The sequence below is a fragment of the Blennius ocellaris genome (assembly GCF_963422515.1).
Source record: "Blennius ocellaris genome assembly, chromosome: 22".
NCBI lineage: Eukaryota > Metazoa > Chordata > Actinopteri > Blenniiformes > Blenniidae > Blennius > Blennius ocellaris.
Window position 1 is genome coordinate 4,365,205 of NC_137671.1, and position 22,568 is coordinate 4,387,772.

The window sequence follows — 22,568 nt, forward strand, 5'->3', positions numbered from 1 at the left end:
TCTGACCGAGACCAAGAGAGTTTTTCACATTTCATTGATAAAAACAGAGGAGAGCATTACCTTGAATAGAAATCAACACAGAAACGAGGTTAACCATTTCTTTTTTTTTTTTAATATCGTCCAATCAGAAAACACAAGAAAAACCAAAGCCGTGTAAACAGGAAGTATGATTAAAGACCTTTTCCCTCAAAAGTTTTTGGTCCCGAGCCACAATCGCTTTGACCCCACCACTGCCGTCGCCGTGACGACCACCACGAGCGGCCACTCCCCCCGTCGCGCATGAGCCACGCTTAAACTTTTTTTTTTTTTAAATAGCACATTTTGCGTCATTTACAGTGTTACATGAGGGCAGGTGTGTTTGTGTGCTTTACGTCTGTAAACCAAATTTCCCTGACTGGACAAGAAAGGTTCAAAATGCACTGGATAGTTAGCATAATAATTATAATAATACTAATCAGCTTTTTTTTTTTTCACAAGTTAATCGAGACCGTCGTCATCTTCGTGTCATTTTCATCACGACGGCTCTTACCCTCCGTCATCATCTTCGTCACACACCCACACCCACACACACACACGCACACGCACACGCGCACGCACACACACACATCACTGGACACACAGTGTATAGAAGCAGGCAGGCCCATTAAATCGTATATGGCTCAATTGTTAACATCAAAGCTGAAATCTAACGGAAATCAAAGTCTCTTCGAGAGGACAAAAGTTCAACCCCACCGAAGGTTTGATTCTTGTTCTTTCTTGTTTTTTTTTGTTTTTTTAAAGGTCAGTTTCCAAAGTTCTTAAACATCAAACCTTAAAAGATCATCCAATACTCTTCAACAATCCTTTTCCTTTGGTCCAACGCCGCCATGGAAATCCGTACGGTTAAATTCATCACTGTACAATCCTGAAGGAGAATCCTTTGATGTGAAGAATCCCGACACACTTTTAGTCACATTTTCCACATTCGGATCCGTCCTGCGTCGTAAAGTCCATTAAAAATAATAATCAAAAAAGAAAAATTCACATTTCGCCGTCACTTAAAATCTTCATCTGGGTGGAAAAGTCGAGCTTTTCACAATTACGTATACCCTTAGAACGACCGAGTTTCTCTGTGCAAAACAAAAGTATAAAAAAAAAAATCCCAAATGTTCCTCAAAGGGTCCATCCTTCGTCCAGACTGGGTTGGACTTTCAGACCCCGTCGTCCAACTCCTTAAAAAGTCCAGCTTCAACTGTCAGGTCAACAAAAGAACGACGGCAAACATCATCTGCATAAAACAACGGACATACTTCTTACAGCCAAACAGGCTCGACTGTGTTCCCTAAAGCCACGCCCCTTCGCTCAGCCACTGGTCCATGTCAGGACAGAGACCCGGGACAAATTGGTTGACAAAAAAAAACACCAACAAAAAAACTTTCTGTGCATCAGCGAATGAGGCGAACACGCTTCATCCTGGCGTTGTCCTTTGTGAAACGACAGAGATTTTGTGTTCTGACAATGAAGACACAGTTTGACCATTCAAGCTACTAAAACTACCGGAAGAGTCCCACGTCTGTATATCGTCACAATTAGCAAATCTATCCAATTAGCATGGTTTGGATTCAAAGTGCCTCCAGTAAGATCCCGTTTCGGGTGATCTGGTCACATTTGGTGAGACTGTTTACACTTGAACCACAGGAAGTGGTTTCCACATTATCGGAAAGTAATCATGACAAAACGATACCCCGTAGTGAAAGTGAAACTCCTGTATTAAGATATCTCAGGAAGCTCTGTGGAGGCAAGTTTGAAATGTCTTATTGACCGAGTTTTCAGATCTCTAGTGATTCTTCTTAGAGCAACAAATAGCAACATTTTTGCAAAATAAGGAAATTTAGTTCAAAAAGAGTTCTTAGCATGTCATAGGTGGGTTTAACTCTTTGGACATTGCTCGTGGTCAAATATGCAAATAATGTAATTTTGACAGTTTTGACAATTTGAATCATTTTTAAATGATTAAAATTGAATGACTTTACGATGTTTCATAAATTAAACTTAGACGAAATCCTCAGATTTAGCCACGAGGCTAAGGCAACTCTATGTGGATAGTGTTGGCTTTGATTGGTCGAGTTGACCAGAATGAACCGGAAGTGTTGCCGTGGCAACGCTTGTGAGGTTCTAACTCATTACCTAGCGGGCAGATTAACTCTCACGTTTCACGGCACAGACACCAGGTTCGCCACATCCGCCCCGCGTCGCGGAAATACCAAAGTTTGAAATGAACTCTTCGGAAAACAAAAATCTTGTTCAGGAAAGCAGCTGGACGACGAGTCGAGTCAGTCCTCCTCCTCGTTCGCTCAGTTTCGTTTTCATTCGGTCCGACTGTGTCTGTGAAGCTAGCGGTTGCATTAGCTTAGCAGTCACTCTGCAACCGCATTAACACCCCCCCTCCCCTCCCCCCCTACCGGGTTAGCCCGGGTGTAGCATTAGCCCAGGTTGAGGTTCGGAGGCTTGCGGAGCCACTGGTAAAACTGCCGCCGGTGGAGGCGGTGCCAGCGCACGTTGCCCTCCACAATCTCCAGCGCCCGCGGTAACGCAGGCCCCGCCCCCACGCTGCTGGATTGGATGAAGTCCTTCAACTGAGGGAGGGCGGGAGGGAGAGGAAAGAAAGAAGTGGAGGGAAAGTAAGAAGAAAGAGTTCAGGATAGCGTGTCGGAAACAAAAGGAAGAAATAGTCCAACTGCCCCCAGAGGTGACAACATGTCACTACACCCCAAAACTACAAAGAAGAGTGGAGACTCTTACAAACGTTTCAACCAAAGTCAACAAAGATTCAAATATTTTCAGTGAAAATCCTTTTTTCTTAAAAGAACATTGACTTAATCAACATACATTTGATTTCCACCGAGTTAGACATGTGAAAAAGTTTCTTTTTTTCAAAATTTTGCTGTAATGAAGGGATAGCATAATTTAATAAGTGAGCTTTAGAGATGTTTGTAGGTGTTATACTCACATAGCTTTGTTTGATATTAATTAGCCACAGGATATTTTCAACAGTTCAAAAAAATTTCAAAACTTCTACATTTGTCGTAAGAGGCAGCATTCTAGAATTAAAGCATACGTGCCATACATATACAAAGTCGTGTTTAGTGTCTTTCATTAAAATATAAAACATAAAATTATTATAAAAAAAGTAACGGTACATTGTTTTCAGTCAGATTTGTCAGACAGATTCCAATTCGTTCCTCATCATGACTCCTGAGCTCAGATTAAAGTTACCTATGGAGTTCCACAGGGTTCCGCATTGGGACCTATACTTTTCACTGAATACATTCCCCTTGCTGGAGGGGAATGTATTCAGGAAACGCTGCATTGACTTCCAGTGCTACACAGATAAAACAGAAGTTATTATATCTGGCCCAAAACATCTAAGAGAGAAATAGTCTAAACATATAGCAGCACTGTGAGCGATCTGGAAAATCCCCTGCAGAAACGTCGCCGATGTTAATCACCTGATACCGTCACACCCTTTGTTTTTACCCTGATGGGCCGAGCAAAAGAAAAAGAAAACAAAATAAGCATGTAATCGGCAAATACCAATGTCGTGTTGACGTCGTCATGCATCCCGACTTCACATCTGTACTTTTCCTGTAATATATCACCTGATAAACGCACATTAATTACCAATTCGCAACCAAAAATAATCTTTTCCATCCGACTCCCTGTTCGCTGTATCTTTATATAACTATGATATCAAACCAACTTAAAGTTACTTTTGACCCGAAAGCTTCTGTAAAGAGATTTTTCTCTAATAACGACAGCTAAACGGAAGCATTTCAGCGAGCAAAGGAGCATCATTAAAAAAACCAAACTGTATTTTTTTTTTTCCCTTTCAAAGTTGCTAATTAAGAAGGAACTTTGTCTAAAAGGTTCACAATTAGAGGTGAAATTTCCTGCACGAGCGCGGAAGAATCAAAGTGAGACTTTTGTTTTAATGTCAGACGCAGCATCGGAGGTGAGACTTCTCCCTCTTTTCTTCTTGTTCTTCTTGAAGGAGAAACTGTTAATTTGAGTCTTTTTTTCTTTCTTTTTTTTTTTTTAAACAGTTAAGGAGTGAGGAGGAAACTTTAGTTGCTGTTCGGAGTTTGACGGATTCACTGGAGCGCTCGGGGGGGAATCCATAGCTCCCACTCTCTTTTACAGCACTCCTTATCATTAAACGTGCTCCTCTCTGCCCTCGTTTACGTCCGTCCTCCTGCCCGCCCCCCCCCCTTCGTCTTTGTCCACCTCACTGACTCGCGCAGACATTCGTTCTCCGATCCAAAGTGAAAAAGCTCTCTGGGCTTTTCCCTGTGTCCATGTTCTTGTAACAAGACGCTCCTCTTTTTGATTCCCGAGTCATGCAGGTGGCATTTTCTTTTTTCTTTTTTTGTTGGCTTTCAGACAGTAACAGCTTCTCTTTATTCCAAATACAACATGTATGAGCTGTGCTCTTTTCTTGAAATGTGTTTTCTTTTTTTCCCTTTTTGGGATGAATACATTGAAATGTGTTCTACTTCCACCTCACATCCATTTCTCGTAACGATGCTGGACCTCTACATGTAGATATCATCTCTTTCTTCTGGAGTAAACGTCATCTTTACTTTTTCTTCATTTGAACACCTGCAGCCCATTTAAAGACCTGATATATATACACACACATGAACATTTATCTTGTATATGTGGGCTGATTTTTTTCCACATTCAGCTTAACCCATAAAGAGTCGTCGGAATATTTTGTACTCAAACTCATCGATATATTTGATAGACGACAACAGTGTTGTGTTTCCCGTGACTCTGAAATCATGGAGCCGTTCGCTTGTGTTGGAAGCGTCTGGCTCCTCGTCGAATCACGAGTTCATGTTGTTCCTTCAACTCGGCTAGAAAATCACAGTGGCTCCAGCTTCGTTTTTACACAATTTGATTTCGTATCAATTTTCCCCCCAACACGCATAATTAAAATAATCATTTGTCTGACAATTCCAATGACGGAAAACAATTATCTTCATCAGCAAAAGTACGTGAAGAAGAAGCGGCAATAGAAAGGATGAAGGAACAAGAGGTTTTAGAACCACTTTTTTTTTTTACTTTTAGTCTAAAACTAATGTGTTTATTCTTTCATTAATTGAGAAGGAAACCCGGGGTGGAGGTGGAATACCTTGGTAGTGTGTTTACCTCATTGAGCTCTCGCTCCGTGTTGAGGAACTCCGTGACTCCGCTGATGAGCTTGGAGCTCATGAAGAGCGCCTCGCCGTACCTGAGCAAACAAGAGTCCAGAGTTTTAAGGCCGTCGTCTCGGCGGTCCCGCGCCGAGACGAGACGACGGCCTCCCCCGCTCCGTGTTCCTCACCGTGCGTTCAAGATGTCCCACTTCTCCCTGAAGTACCTCCAGGCCAGGGTCCTCCCCTGCGGGTTTCGGCCCACGTGGATGATGACGTCGATCACGTCCTGCTCGGGGACCAGATCCGACGTCAGAGACAAGTTCAGCAGCCTGACAAGACGAGAAAAAAGGCCAAAGTCGGTCGTTTTGAATGGCTCTTTTCACATGACCCCGGGGGGGTCAAAGTGAGGCGAGATGGCACCCCTTCATGGGACGTTTCCAGTGAAAACGCAAGGCCAATGAAATCAGAATCAATATTTCAGATTAATTCTCAACGATACAGTCGAAGCTCCGGCGAGAGGACCAAACCGACACGCATGGACATGTTCTTTACAACATTCGTCACGTGGACGACAATTTCCATGTCAAGCGGAAACTAAAACGTCCAAAATAGTTTAGACGTCCATCTTCCAACTGTCCGCCACCTTGGATTTCTCTGTCTGGCTGCGACGTCCTTCGATTCTAGGGTTTCCCTACATCAGAGCTGATTCTGATCCACAACTGCGACAAGCGGTAATATAAAAATAAATTAAACGAATATAACGACGAGCCTCAAGATCCGGTTCCCGTCCAAGAGCCAGAAGTCCCGCCTCTAATCAGGTCGGAGGACGTAGAAAACACACTCCGTCACCCTCTGTCAGTCGGTCGCCTGTGTGGTTCTCGGTCGGGGGGGCCTCTGGTCGACTCGACGTTTCGAGCGGCTGCGCTCGGCCGCTTCCTGGCCGCGGCGCCCGATGAGCCAATCAGCTCTGGCTCAGCGACTGTTTTCAGATTTGGATTTGGCCGATTCGGAGGCGTTTGTGGATTTGGATCCAGTTTTTTGGGGGGGGTTGGGAATGAGCAAATTTGTCAACATTGCGAGAAACTGTGAATGATTTCTGGCGACCTGAAGTTGGATGGGAGGAAGCCTGGCTCCGGTTGGGTTTTTTTTTTTTTTTCCTTTTCCGACGTGCTGGAGCTCATCCTGGTGTCATTCACACAATAACTGGGCTGAGAAGACGCAACGGGCCCGACATGTTGCTGGAATAAATCAGTTCAGCTCACAGAGGATATTTGAATGGAGCTAATAAGTGTCGGCACACTAAAGTCTGCTCATCCAGTTATTTGCATCCTTGTTTCTGCTGCGGCGATAAATTAGATTAGCAGGCTAAAATAACGCCAGTCACTATTTCGCTGACCTTCAATGGACTCGGCGTAACAAATCTACACGCCAGAATGTAGTCTAGTGCGGAATAGTTCAATTCATTAACATTTGATTGGGTTTGATGGAACTGTTTAAAGTGGCAATGCTAAAATGCTGAATGCAAATGCTCTGCTAATCCGGTGACCTGCTTTTTAATAAATTGATTAAAGTCCAAGTCTGTTTCACAGGGAGCAAGTGAGGTTTAACAAGTCGAGGTCTAACTTTGAGACTCTTTCTACTTTGGAGAGTCTGGATTTGTGTAAGAATCGGTCTCTGGTTTAAAGTATCCAGGTCGAGTTTAAAGACTTTAGGTCAAATTTAAAGACTCTGGGTCTAGTTTAAAGACTAGGTTTGGTTTAAAATCTCTAGGTCTAGTTTAAAGACTCTTGGTCAAGTTTAAAGACTAGGTTTGGTTTAAAATCTCTAGATCTAGTTTAAAGACTCTTGGTCAAGTTTAAAGACTAAGTTTGGTTTAAAGACTCTAGGTTTGGTTTAAAATATCTAGGTCTAGTTTAAAGACTCTTGGCCTAGTTTAAAGACTAGGTTTGGTTTAAAATCTCTAGGTCAAGTTTAAAGACTCTTGGTCTAGTTTAAAGACTCTGGGTCTAGTTTAAAGACTAGGTTTGGTTTAAAATCTCTAGGTCTAGTTTAAAGACTAGGTTTGGTTTAAAATCTCTAGGTCTAGTTTAAAGACTCTTGGTCAAGTTTAAAGACTAGGTTTGGTTTAAAGACTCTAGGTTTAGTTTAAACACCTGAGGTTTGGTTTATGAAATGATCCGAACAAGATGATGTTAAAAGGTTGACTGCATGTTTGAATTACTACAATAAACACAGACTTTAGTTTCCATATTGAGGTCCAGGCTGCACCAATGAGCTCGGTGCCAAATGACAATCTGTTGGTGCAGCGAGTTACAAAGTAAATCATGAAGAGAAGCTGTGGTGGACACACACACGCATACGCACACACACACACACATACGCACACACAGAAAAACAACAGGACAGTGAAGCTTTATTAACTTGAGGCTGGAAATTTTAAAAGGTCGAACTGTCGAAGGGAAAAATGATCCGGAGTCCTGACCCCGGTCCAAAACCTGCACCACCACCTGACAGTAATCCGATTACTCCTAAAGTCACGGCCGGGCTTGTTTCTGATCTGTTGCAGCTTTGTGTTTATATACACTCGTTCTCCTGTGTGTGTGTGTGTGTGTGTGTGTGTGTGTGTGTGTTGGCTGGTTGTTTGTAGCCACCGTCTTTTCATTAAACCCCCCAAATCAATTTTCTCCCTCTTTTCCCACAATCCCTCTGTGCTGAAACCATTTCCTGTGTGACCAATCAGGGTGTTTTTGTGGTTTGTGTGTGTGTGCGTGTGTGCGTGTGTGCGTGTGTGTGTGTGTGTGTGTGTGTGTGTGTGTGTGTGTGTGTGTGTGTGTGTGTGTGTGTGTGTGTGTGTGTGTGTGTGTGTGTGTGTGTGTGTGTGTGTGATAGCTGCTATCTGAACATGCAGTACTGCTGCTCTGATTGCACAAGAGTTTACTGTGGCTTAGAAATCGATACCTCACTCACTCACACACACACATACACACACACACACACATACACACACACACACAGACACACACACACACACACATACATGCGCACACACGCACTCACACACAATGCAGACACACACACACACACACACACACACACACACACACACACACACACACACACACACACACACACACACACAATCTGTCTCGCTGTTCAGTTTTGGGTATGCGTGAGATCAATCCTTGCTATTTTTCTCCACCACAGATAGCGGCAAGTTAGTCCTTGATAAAATACTCTGCTCACGCTTGTGTATACGTCTGCAGCAGTAACACACACACACACACACATACACACACACACACACACACACACACGCGCACACACACACACACACACACACGCACAGCCCGGCGGCTGGATTAACGTACATGTCAGGCCTCAGGCCAGAGGCAGTCTGCCCCTTTGATGCAATTTGCAATCCCTCTTTTTGTTTCTCTTCTTCTTCTTCTTCTTTCTTTTTATCCCAATAAGAAATTAGACCGAAAGGTTTGACTAAAATACGAAGCGCTGAGCTTCATGCTGCATTCAAACAACAAGTTAACCCTCTCTTCACTGTGTTCGTACCTGTTGAGGAGGAAGGTGTTGTCGGAGCAGGTCAGAGCCTCCAGCAGGATCTTCTTCTCCGACACGGCGTTGGACGAGTGGAACTTCATCCAGATGAACTCCCACACGTCCTCGTCCATCAGGCTGACCCCGGTGCAGTACACAATGTCTCGGATGTTGGGAGGGATCCTGAGGGCGGGGGGGGGGGGGGGGGGGGGGCAAGGGGGAATCGAGTCAGTATTCGACGAGGAGAAGGAGAAGTAATAATGAAAACCGAAAGCCGAGATAAGACACGTCGGCGGGATTAACCGCAACACCATCCGAGTGCCAAGTGAGAGCTTTCTGACTGTGTTTGGGAGTGAAATTAAGAAAAAAAAAAAAAAAAAAAAAGAAACATCCCTACACTTCTACCTCGACTGCTGACACAGAGACACTCCAGGAAGTCGCTTAAGTCTAACTGACATGGATTCATTGTGCGCGAGTTTACCGCGGGATTACTGATGACTGACGGCTTCAGGTTTATCTGAAACACGTCGAGTCAACAAACGTCACAAGTCAAAATCGACAATCTGCGTACAGAATGAATCCCAAATATGCTCAGAATTGAAAAGCAATTATACAGTTTTAATGAAAACCCGCTTCCCATATGAAGAAGTCTGCTGAAAAGACTTTTTTGCTGTTAAGACACAACAATTTTCATCCTCCCGTGTAAATATTTTTGACACAAATGTTTGAAAATATACATTTTTATGAATAAATACTGCAGTGATGCACGATGAAACGCTTTAGCATGTAGCATTGCTAGTGTGTGTGCCTCGAGACGCTTTAGCATGTAGCACGTGCTACTGTGTAACTCTTTAGCGCGTTCTACAGTTCTTTGTGAAATGAGAGACAGTTCATTCTCGAGTCGGCCGTTCATTTATACCCTCACACACAGAGGCAAAGTAAAACAAAGTCTTGCATTTTAAGTATATATAAACAAAGATAACGGAAAGTCTGCTAGCTTAATGCTATCATAGAAAGGAAAATCCCATTGACAGGTTGATCACATTAGCGTCACTGCCGCGACTGTTTATATTATTAAACGGTGAGATAATTGAAATGTTAAACACTCAGCAGTACAAGCAGTACTTACAGGTATGTATTCCCTTCACTCTTAGAAATGACTTTATATGAACGTATAACTTCAGCTCAAAAAAACAAAACAAAAACTAAGGATAAGAAAAGTGGGAAAAGAAAAAAGAGACAAAAACATATTGGAATATCAGCACATTATCTGATATTGTGCATCCATAGGATCCTGTAAGTTGAATAAACGTTAGCATTCGATTAGTGGCCGTTTAACACCGGGACAAGTCAAGCTTGACAGACTGAAAATACAACAACCCATAACGCCCTGCAGGCGGTGAAACCGCTGCAATAATATAGTCATGTCAGACCATTTTGTTTTGAGGTTGAATGTCAGTAATCATCTCCTCTTACATGGAAAAATTACCAGAGTGCGCGTCCATGATGAGTGTGGCGGGTCAGAGTCGTGAGGGAAGTAATTATTAAATCGCGTCAAGGCCAATCACTTCACTTCCACCTCTGCGGTTTGTTTACAACCTGCAAGGATCACCTCGACACTCCAGGCCGGACGCGCGCTCGCTAATCCCACCGATTAACCCGCACGCAACCCGGTAAGTGCAGTTTTACTTGATTTTACGGGGGAAATATTCATATTTTCTAAATTTATTTTAACTACAGATGAAGAAAGAGGCAAATGCTGGCAGCATGGAGGCATTATCACCAAGTTTTATTTTTTTTAAATTAGAAAAGTGGATGAACGTGAGAAAAACGGGCAAGAGAAGATTTTCAATAAGTGGATTTATTGAAAATGTTTTGCAATAGAATCGTTATAAATTGTCTCTTACCAAGATTACTTCAAATTTGAATAAATCTCAGTTTAGAGTTAGAGTTCAGAAGCCCATTTAACAAGCATTCTTTCAACCTGCACTTATTGCGCTATTTTACTTGCCTGCGAACAAAGTGCTTATTGTATTGTATTTGAACATTCATGCAGAAATTACATCATTTTGATAAATTACAGTGAAGCTGAACTCCCCCAAAAAATGGAGACATTACAGGTAACCACACACACACACACACACACACACACACACACACACACACACACACACACACACACACACACACACACACACACACACACACACACACACACACACACTCACACGTCCCATCTGATTAGTGACCTGAATCATCCACAAAGCAAAAATGGAAAAGGTGAACATTTCCTTCACACTTCACACTATGATTGCTGTGTGTGTATGTGTATGTGTGTGTGTGTGTGTGTGTGTGTGTGTGTGTGTGTGTGTGTGTGTGTGTGTGTGTGTGTGTGTGTGTGTGTGTGTGTGTGTGTGTGTGTGTGTGTGTGTACTTGACCTAAATTGCCAGTAAAGCGCAGCTATAAACTTCCATCACAATACAGTGAGCTCAGCTGGCAGCTAAATTATGAATATACTGCAACACGGTGTGTGTGTGTGTATGTGTGTGTGTGCGTGTGTGTGTGCGTGTGTGTGTGCGCGCGCGCGTTTAACCTACATACGATAGTTCTGAGTCCTCATGATGATTAAAATTTCAGGTGAAAACAATCAATCCGTCTTTATATTCTGGAGCAGTTGTCATACAATAACAGTGGAAGAGGAAGAGATTCGTACAATCAACACCAGAAAAAAACAACCCCCTTCTCCCTGCCAAGCGCACACACACACACACACACACACACACACACACACACACACACACACACACACACACACACACACACACACACACACACACACACACACACACACACACACACACACACACACACACACACACACACACACACACGGCTCAATCTAAAATCAAGGCCACACAGAGTGAAGGCAGCTATCTCACATCCGCAGTGAACAAACAGGCAGAGTAAACGAGTAAACAAGTAAACATGGAGGTGAAATAGTGACGCTTGAAAAGAAATTCAAAAGACAAAAACAATGACGGCAAAATAACGAGCACAACAATAATTGCTGGAATTAGTTATTGAAATGAATGACATTTGAAAGAGCAAACAACCATCCAACTGTCCAACCGACAATAAAACTGTCTGACCAATCAACCTACCAAGCAACCGACCGACTGTCTGACCAGCGTCCAACCAATGTACCAACCAACCGACCGACTGTCTGACCAGCGTCCAACCAATGTACCAACCAACCGACCGACTGTCTGACCAGAATCCAACCAATGTACCAACCAACCGACGGACTGTCTGACCAGCATCCAACCAATGTACCAACCAACCGACCGACTGTCTGACCAGAATCCAACCAATGTACCAACCAACCGACCAACTGTCTGACCAGCATCCGACCAATGTACCAACCAACCGACCGACTGTCTGACCAGCATCCAACCAATGTACCAACCAACCAACCGACTGTCTGACCAGCGTCCAACCAATGAACCAACCAACCGACCAACTGTCTGAACAGCATCCAACCAATGTCTCAACCAACCGACGGACTGTCTGACCAGCATCCAACCAATGTCTCAACCAACCGACGGACTGTCTGACCAGCATCCAACCATACCAACCAACCGACGGACTGTCTGACCAGCGTCCAACCAATGAACCAACCAACCGACCAACTGTCTGAACAGCATCCAACCAATGTCTCAACCAACCGACGGACTGTCTGACCAGCATCCAACCAATGTCTCAACCAACCGACGGACTGTCTGACCAGCATCCAACCATACCAACCAACCGACGGACTGTCTGACCAGCATCCAACCAATGTACCAACCAACCGACCGACTGTCTGACCAGCATCCAACCAATGTACCAATCAACCGACGGACTGTCTGACCAGCATCCAACCATACCAACCAACCAACCGACTGTCTGACCAGCGTCCAACCAATGAACCAACCAACCGACCAACTGTCTGAACAGCATCCAACCAATGTCTCAACCAACCGACGGACTGTCTGACCAGCATCCAACCAATGTCTCAACCAACCGACGGACTGTCTGACCAGCATCCAACCATACCAACCAACCGACGGACTGTCTGACCAGCATCCAACCAATGTACCAACCAACCGACGGACTGTCTGACCAGCATCCAACCAATGTACCAATCAACCGACCGATTGTCTGACCAGCATCCAACCAATGTCCCAACCAACCAACCGACCAATTGTTTGACCAACCAACCACAAGATGGACTGACCGACCGACCGACCAACCAACCAACCCAACCCGACTGACCGACCATCTGATCATCCAACTGACTGACTGATGAACCAACTACCGACTGTATGACCATCGTCGAACCAACCAACCATCTAACTGACAAACCAACCGTCCAACCAACCGACTGACTGTCTAACCATCGTCCAACGATTGTCCAACCAACCAACCAACCAACCAATAACTCCATAGAAAACATATGTGTAAACAAATATATTGGTGTGTGTGTGTGTGTGTGTGTGTGTGTGTGTGTGTGTGTGTGTGTGTGTGTGTGTGTGTGTGTGTGTGTGTGTGTGTGTGTGTGTGCGTCTGTGTCCTGTATGCCCTATGTGATAGCAGAGTGACTGATGCAGGGACAATTACATCACTCACCGACCTGGGAAATCATTTTAGAGATGCTCCACTTAAGAGCAGACCCTCTACACACACACACACACACACACACACACACACACACACACACACACACACACACACTGGCTGCCTTCCACGCTCCTGCTGACTGGCACTAACGTCCTTCTCCAGCGGCATCTGCCAAACACTGTGTGGTTGGAGTATTTATGGGTGTGTTTGAGCAGATAACAGTGAGTATAATCCACTCGCAGGTCGTTCATCCCACGAAACACCGAGGAGAACTTCCCTCCATCGCTCTCCTCCCAACTCTGCCTTAAAAAAAAAAAAAAAAAAAAAAAAATCACACCAATCATGTTCTTCCCCACGGAATATAAAGTCGGAGGAAAAACCTCCAGATGGCTGCGATCCCATTAAGGAACAAACTGGCTTTGTGCGCGCGAGTGTGTGTGTTTTTAAAGGTCTGCAGAGGATGTTTTATGTCCTCCTGCCCGGGCTCTCTCCTGAAATATCTCCACCTCGCTCGGCTTCCTCCTCAGAATCCAACTCCCACTTTGACGGTAAACATGCCTGCCCGCCATCTGCCAACTGTCTGTCTATCTGACTGTATGTCTGTGTGTGTGTGTGTGTCTCAATGTCACTCTGAATGTCCATAAGAGCATCACGAAGCTGAGGACACGTTTCCATGGCGTGGAGGCGAGGTCTCGGTCATGGCGGTCAAAGCCTAAGTGATGGTCGTCACCACGAGCCACGGCGAAGCTTCCGTTGGTTTTGGATGTATTTTAGACACTTTTTTTTTTAAAGCTTCTCGACAAGTTTGAACATGTTTTGAGAGACGTTTCAGGCTGGTTTCAAAACTGACGTCAAACGAGGTTCAGACTCGTTTTGAACTTGATTTCACATTAATTTCAGACTGATTTTAAACCTGAACCTAAACTAGTTTTAAAGGCGTTTCTAGAAAAGTTTCAGACTACTTTTGAACCTGCTTTCAGACTAGTTTAAATTATTATTATTATTTTTTTTAAGTTTAAGAGTAGTTTTGAACCTGAATTTAAACTGGTTTTAAATGAATTTCTAAAAGAGTTTCAAACTCATTTCAAGCTGGTTTTTGAGTCTGATTTTAAAATACTTTTGTGAATGTTTTTTGAAAAGTTTCACACCAGTTTTAAAAACATTTCTATGGACGTTTCAGAGTATTTTTAACCTGAATTAAGGGAAGTTTCTCGGCTGGTTCTAGAACTGACTGTAGACCCATTTTAAACATGCTTTAGACAAACTAGTTTGTAATATTTTGGCTTAGGGCCAGGTTTTAAATTAGTTTTAAACACGTTTCTAGAAATGCTTCAGACTATTTTTTAACCTCAGGCTAGTTTCAGAATGGCTTTGGATATGAATCTTAACTAGTTTAAAACACGTTTTAAGAGAAGTTTCAGGATGGTTTTAGACCAGATTCTAAACTAGTTTTAAAAACGTTTTCAGAGAACTTTAAGACTAGTTTCAGGTTAGTTTTTGACGAGTTTAAACAAGTTTCAGAAAGGTTTTTAGAGACATTTCAGACTTGTTTTTTTTTTTCTCCGATGACTGAAGGCTCCTACTGACTGTGTGATTTTAACAATCTTTTACGTTCACAGACGTTCAGACAAGACGGGGGGGGGGGGCGTCATCAAAACCAATAAGGCAGAGAAGCTCAACAAACTGGATTTCAGTTTCAGACTCATTTCAGACCTGATTTCACTCGACTTCCAGGCAAGTTCAGAACTTGATTCTAAACTCGACTCGACGAGTTTTGGACGAGCTTTAAAGCTCATTTTCATTTCAAAAGGAAATGTTCTGTGTGAAGACGACGGAGCCGCTTACGATCATCGTCACATTATTCTGTCCCGCGCCCCCCCCCCCCCCCCCCGTCTCTCTTTCCCTCTCCTGAAAGATCCCTGCCTTCCCCCTCTCCCTCCGTCCGTCTGATTTCCTCTCAGTGTAAATGTCACTCTGAATGTTCATAAGCACTTCAGCGGCGCGGCCGAAACATTTAGAGTCCTCAGCGGGAGGGGGGGGGATTAAATGTGACTCAAGATGACTGTCGTGTCGTCGGCGAGATCTCGAAAATCCACCGTTTTGCCTCCGGAGGTGATTCACAGACTCACTTGAAGAGCTGTGGACACATAACTACAACACATTAAAGGCCGGCGTCAAGTTCCACACGGGTGTAGTAAAACGGCACGTCATCAGCATATTTTGAGGTTCAGATTTTGAAGCTAAAATAGCTCCATAGCTTCAAAAAAATTGCCAAGAAGCTCATTTTCAATTAAAAAACATATAAAAAAAAAAACTTTTGTTGCTTTACTTTTGTTTTGGGGTCCGTTTCCATGCCAACAGAGCTGAACAATGTTACTTTTTTGAAAATGGCTCCCAAGGTAGAAATTTTGGAAAACACTCCGACTTAATTAGTGTTTAATGTTTGTGTTTTTATGCTTTTTTTATTGTTTTTGGAGACTTTTAAAGCCTTAAGTGTGAAGCTTCTGCAAACTAATTTCGCTCATATATGTGCATATATTGGAATTATAATGAGGATTTATATAATCTATGTAATGAAATGTAATCTGTTGTAAATGGGTGAAAATTAAACAGTTTTGAGAATGCTGCGGCTCCGTCGTAGTGTGGTCGGTGGCGCACTACGGCTGAAACAAATAGTCCCTCTGCACATGCTCAGTAGATGGCAGAACCCCCGGTGCATACGAACGTCCGTGTACTCCCGTTGTTGTTGTTTATAGCATATTGGTCACTGCTGCACGTGTGTGGTTTCATTACAAAAACAAGCAACGGCAACGACTAGTGGTCTGGCATGTTCGCTACATCCTTTTTGAAAACGTTGCAGAGTAAATGGTAAACTTTAGCTGGGAGTGAAACTATTTCTGTTCGTCAGCTCCGACTAGTGGCAGACTGATGGCTGAACATCTTAAACAAATTTTTTAAAAATGCTGTTTTTGGGTCTAAGAGAGCGGCGAGAGCGGAACGATCACATGCGTCCGTCGTTTTAACCTCCTCGGACGCGGCATCCACATATGCGGATATTATTTTGGGTTGTACTGCAGTCGGCCAGACTATTGCTTTTACAACTTTAAAGAGTAATCTTCATTGACGGTGACAGCTTTTAAGAGATTTCAATGCATTTTAACCTTCCAGGACCTGGCGTGTACCAAAGTGGAAATCATTTTGGGTTGGCCTGAGGAAGTTAAACCCATCAAGTAGAATATCCTAGTTCCATCTTCTTAACGATTTGAGTGTGGAACCACTAAAACACAACGATTGAAGAAACGGAGGGGGGGGGGGTTAATGGGGGCCCGCCGTTTCATTACAGCCCCTCGACTCCCAGCGGGTTAATCCGTCCGTGGCTGCACACGCATCGAGATGAATTTTAAAAGCAGATCCTTTTCGAGCCGTCCAGACGCTTCATTTACACCGCCACCCCCACCGAGGCCCTGATTAATTTTCCGCGGGGGACGTAGGCACGAGCGTATTAGCCGCTCGGCGCTGTAATTACACCCTCATTGTTCCCGGGCCGAGTCGCGCTGCGGCAGGTGATTCCTGACGCCTCGGCCGTTCGTATCAAATTCTAATCGCCGCCGTCACATTTCAGCCGCGCTGTAACTGTAGCTTCGGATTTAATGCAGAGAGAGAGAGAGAGAGAGAGAGAGAGAGAGAGAGAGAGGGAGGGAAATACAGCCGGCTGAGCCGCGTGCGCTCTTTATCTTCCTGTCGTAGCTATGTTAAGCCAGGTCACATCACCTCACCCCTCAAGACTTCAATTTCTTAACAGCGAATCCATGAAAGAAAAAAGAAAAAGTTATTTAATTAATTCTTGGTGCAAAAAAAAAAAGAAAAGAAATCACATACATGTGATGGCTGTGTGGGATTAAATTGAGTGAATAGAGCATGAAATATTAAAAAGTCACCTCTGGCGAGAGTAATCCTGCATGAATGTGGATTTGGAGGGCACCTTTCCACCGCCGAGAGTGAAGGCCGCTTAAATCACTTCGCTAATTTACCAGCCTGCCGTCTGACAAATGCTTTCCTCCTTTTTTGAAGTAGCTCCGCCACTAGAGGGCAACTGTCGGTAACATCCGAGGCGAGAAATAAGCCACTTTCTCTCGCTGGATCTTGAGAGACGCGTTCCTGCTCTGAGGTTCTTCAGATTCTCGCCATTTTCTCTTCCTCTGGTTAGAGTTAGCTTGAAGCGATAGCGCCCCCCCGCCCTGTTGTAATTGGCGAAGCGTGTGGCCGGAAAATTTTTCGGCAGCGAGTCGGGGAACCGTCCCGGCGTGACGCCACTTTTAGTGGCCTAACGAGGCGAAGGCACTCGAATCAAACGACTCAGGTTTGAGAACCTGAAAAGGATGGAGCCATATGTTTGCCACTCGGAAAAATCAAACGCCTCAAAAAAGGCAGGAAAGCGACAGCTGGAGCTGCGGTGCCGTTTTCCACTTTCGTGGCTCACCGCGAAGAAAACCAGCCGTAAGTGAATTCCTGTGGACGGAGGCTGGAACTCTCTTTAATCTAGCGCCGCTTCTTTTCTTCCTTTCTTTTTTTTTGTTTAATTGAAGCGCTCTTCTTATCAGCGGCTCCCTGCCGTCCTGTACAGAACCGCAGCATCTGTTTCTATTTAATTTGCCGTTTGAAATCTAATTTTGCAGATCTCGTTAAGGATCCGGAGGGAGCCGAACGAGCCGACAGCACACGAATGCAACATGAGAAAAAAAACAAAAATAAACAACAAGGAATGGAGGGAGGAAAATAAGAAGGGGGGGGGGGGGGAAGGAATGTCTGAAAAAATATACATAAAACTAAGTTAAAGACCTGTTTAGCTTTTAAGGCGCTTCAGGTGACAGAAAGTGAAAAAAATATGTGACATTTACAGCTTTTTCTTCTCTTTTTATCCAGCGGAATGATAAACCAGGACAAACATTTTTATATATTTTTTTTTTAACTTATTTCCACCTCGCGGAGATACTGCTGCATCATTTCACTGTGCCCCGAGGTCGTTCAAGTCTGGGTGGAAATTTCTCTTCCAGAGAGTAAGAAAAAAAAAAAAAAGGACATTTCAATAGTTTACGGTGAGAATAATGAACCGTATCTACCGTATATATATATATATATCAAATAGAGTGCATTGAAGCAGAGGTCTGTGTCTTTCGCTCTTTATTGTTTGAATAAAAAAAACAAAACCTAAATTTTATCTCAGTTTTATTTGATTTACACACAGTCATTTTTAACTGTTTTATTTCTTGGACTGAAAAAAAAAACTTAAATGGGGAAAAAAATAATTAAAACAAAAAAATTGGGGAAAAATGCAAAAGGAAAATTTTTTTTCTATAAGAAAAAAATCACTTTTAAAACAAGCCAAATTATCTCTCATGTCTAAAAACAACGTTTTAAACATTGGCAAGATCCAAATAATTTGCAGTGCAGACACTTTACAATGATCATCTTTTTTCTACAGCCAAGTTAATTGGCTGAAGAAAGAAGGACGAAATATTTAAAAAAAAGCACACAAATCTGTTTAGTATCACATTTAATCATGTTTTCATTGATCGCTATGCTTTTGTAACGCCTGATTTCTGAGAAAAGGCGAACAAGAGAGTTCCTAAATCGGTTTACTTGGTCAATAAAGGGTGAAAAATCAAATATGTTAAATCTCCTGAGCTGCATGAAGCACCTGCAGGAGCCTAAAAGTACAAACAAAATCCTCCAAAACAAGAGCTTTCAGGGTTTTTCTTTGGTGATTGGAGCTCTTCTACAGAAGTGAAGGTGAGGTGTACCTCAGGGTTCACCCCTGGGCCCTCTGATTCTTTTCTATACTACGACGTGGTATTTTTGGATTTACATTTAAGGGAGATGAGTGGAGGGGTGTGTGTGTGTGTGTGTGTGTGTGTGTGTGTGTGTGTGTGTGTGTGTGTGTGTGTGTGTGTGTGTGTGTGTGTGTGTGTGTGTGTGTGTGTGTGTGTGTGCGCGTGTGCGCGTGTGTGTACCTGTTCTTGTTGCTGGAGATCCAGTCAGAGATGTAGGCGACGGCCTGTCGGTGGCACTGTTTGTTCCCGAAGCTACATGCTAACATGATGAGCTCCCGCTGCAGCTCTCTGACGCAACAGAAGAGATTTTCTAATCAACACCGGGGAATAAACGTCTGACGCATTCAACTCTGCAGTCTAAAGTACTAATTATATCAATAGTTAGAAAAGTGACTCCTTCCTGTTAGATGGCTACACAGCTGTATTTACCGTAGCGTTAAAATTAGCAAAGCTGTCAGCTCTGGGTAGGCTAATGACTGATGAGGGAGGAAGATGCTCTATAATCTGTGTGTGTGTGTGTGTGTGTGTGTGTGTGTGTGTGTGTGTGTGTGTGTGTGTGTGTGTGTGTGTGTGTGTGTGTGTGTGTGTGTGTATGTGTGTGTGTGTGTGTGTTGTGTACTCAGTCTGGTAGGACGCCTGCAGGACGGTTCCCTCAGCGCCGGGCCCGTTGGTCGGCCAGCCCATCTGATGGTAGCGCGCTGCGACTTGCTTCAGCACGTAGTCCTGCGGGTGCACACACACACACACACACGGGATCAGCATGCGGTCGGCGTTGTGGAGGAGGCTCGTCGTTAGCGGGCTGATTGATTGATTGACGGAGCGGCCGAGTGATGGGGGTGTTTACACTGAACAGTCTGTAGTCGTCTGTGCGGTCCAGCAGTTTGTCCAGCTGGTAGAGCGCCCGGCTGGCGGCGTGCCACGGCAGGAAGGACGTCTCCTCCGGGAGGTAGCCAATCAGCTGCAGGGGAACACCCTGAGGGAGGTACCCGGCCCTGTGGGAGACGGCGGAGGGTTCATTTGAGGTTGTGCCGGCAAGATGGCCGCATTTATGCCACAATGGCATAAATGTAAACTAATGCTCAGGATTCATCGCTTGGCAATTCTAGATTCATTATCTTCTGAGGGCCTTGAGCGGCCCCGACCCCCCCCCCCCCCCCCGACCTCAAACGCTCAAGGTTTTGACCTCAAGGTCCGAACTAATTAAAAATTGAGTTCTCAAAGTGCACTGGCAATATTGAATTGAGTTCCTCGGGTCTTCCAGGGCAGAAACAGATGCATTGTGGGTGATGAAGTCGAAAGTGAACCCAGGGCTGTTGTAGCTCTGCTCTATGGGCCCCCCCCCAAGGTCTGACCTCCAGCTGTGACCTCCAGCTGTGACCCCCGGCCCTCTAAAGTGGTCCTGAACTAAGATAAACTTGGCCTCTAAATGCCAGCGGAGCTCTTTAGCCGCCTCATGAATATAAACCAGCTTCCTTTGGTGAATTCATTAACATTCATGATGTTTTTTTTTTGTGTTTTTGCTTCTTTTGGAGCCCTCACCTGCCTCCTCCCTCACCCCGACCTTCAGCCCCGCCCACCACTCATGAATATTAATGAGGCAGCGACGGCGGCTGAACTCACAGATGAAGTTTCATTATGGCTTTTATTGGGACTGTTGATGTTCAGCAGCCGAACGGCGGCGGGATGATATTTACAGACGGAGGACAACCTTTCGGGAGGAGCCGTCACTCAAAGAGGTGCAGGAAGTGGAGGAGGAAGATCAGGAGGAAGAGGTGGAAGGGGGAAAAGAAGCGGGGGGAGGAGGAAAAGGAAGAGGAAGAGGAGGAGCACTAGGAAGAAGATGAGGAGGAAAAAGAGGAAGTGGAAGAGGAAGAGGAAGGTGAGGAGGAAGAGGAGGTACAGGAGAGGAAGCGAATGAGCGAGAGAAGAAGAAAAGGAGGCGGAGGAGGAGAAAGAGAAGGAGGTTGCACTCCCCGTGAAGAGGTTTTTAATTTCCAGAGACAGACCTCCGCAGGAAGTTAATCTGCCTGCGATAAGACGCTCTAAATCTGCCAGGAAACCTGCGAAACTCCGGCTCCACACATTTCCATAATCTGCCTCGTATCCGACCCTGGCAGCCTCCGCCCGCTCATCGCCATTCCCATCATGCACCTGGCCTCTCTGGGGGCATTACCATAATCCACCCGGCCTGCAGAGACTTCCTGTTTACAACACTGACGGGAGTCCGACATGAACAAGAGAGAGAGAGCGCGAGAGAGAGGGATGGATATCGCCATGGCAACAGCAGCCAGCCATTTATCTGATTTCTCTCCTTTATTTGTCCGCCAGTGTTCTTTTTTTTTTTTTCCTCCTTTTCTTTCCATTTTACCACAACACCATCCATCACCCGTCAGTCCGTATCAGACGTCACGCTCCGCCCGCACACACAACATTCTCCATTCAAATAAAAAACACATTAACTGCCGTCGCATGCAGCTGGAATCCACTTCCATTGTGTGTCTTTTATGACTTCATGAGAATCGCGGGGTCAGATGTGCTTCTCTGTGCAACTGGTGAAAAGAAGCAGGAGGATGTAATGAGAATGACATTCGAAAGACAGATAGTAAATATGAAATCGTCCAAAATACTTGTGTGTTTTTTTGGTTATTTTTTCGCATTTGCATCTCGACATTTTGAAAATGTCGCTTCAGCAACGGCAGAAACGCTGAAAATGACGTCGCTGGCGTGTAGCGTGCGTTTCCACAAAAGTTGCATTTTCCGCCTGTTTCCATGGAGACGGAGTTGGAGCGTTTTCAAAAAGTGACCTTTTTCCACATTCTATTAAGACTGAGCTAGCCCGTTTTCCAAAAAGTTGCATTATCCCTATTTCGCATGGAAACGGAGCCTTTTCAAAAAGTTGTCTTTTGCCCCATTTATACGGAAACTATGTTGGCGCGTTTTCGAAAATGTGTACATTCCACTGTTTCAAGAGAGTGTGCAGCGTAGCCTTAGTATGTACTGTACCTGGTTATAATTTATGAATATATCTCATCTTCTCTGCACCCCGTGTCGCTTGAAAAACTGTGAATACCTTCAGTCTCTGAGTTTGTTTCCTTCTGAGTGAAAATCAGCATGTAAATGTGTCAAAGCCACTACAAACTATACGACTCCCTGTCGTTACAGACGAATGAGGGCAATCATGGGAGAATCGTGGCTTTAAATCGTCCTCCTATAAGATATTTAAACAGCTGCAGGAGCCTTAATAAATGTCCTTTCAGCATGTGGCACTTAATATGAGAGTTTTCAAACCAGCAGACGCTAATAAGCAAGTAATCATGGCACAACACCATTGGAATGAGTACAAACAGGCAT

The 22,568-nt window shown here is 44.3% G+C and overlaps 1 protein-coding gene across 1 annotated transcript in view; it reads right to left on the bottom strand.

Moving 5' to 3' along the window:
• Window positions 1-2,462: 2,462 nt before the first annotated feature.
• LOC308146536 (thyrotropin-releasing hormone-degrading ectoenzyme-like) overlaps window positions 2,463-22,568 on the bottom strand; it is a gene marked incomplete at both ends in the record, with an annotated part of 141,821 nt that continues 121,715 nt past the window's right edge. Inside the window, 7 exons of the mRNA XM_080518412.1 lie at window positions 2,463-2,615; window positions 5,191-5,272; window positions 5,366-5,506; window positions 8,742-8,909; window positions 19,398-19,505; window positions 19,837-19,940; window positions 20,062-20,209. Coding sequence (XP_080374538.1) covers window positions 2,463-2,615; window positions 5,191-5,272; window positions 5,366-5,506; window positions 8,742-8,909; window positions 19,398-19,505; window positions 19,837-19,940; window positions 20,062-20,209 — 904 coding nt within the window. The remainder of the gene's footprint in view (window positions 2,616-5,190; window positions 5,273-5,365; window positions 5,507-8,741; window positions 8,910-19,397; window positions 19,506-19,836; window positions 19,941-20,061; window positions 20,210-22,568) is intronic.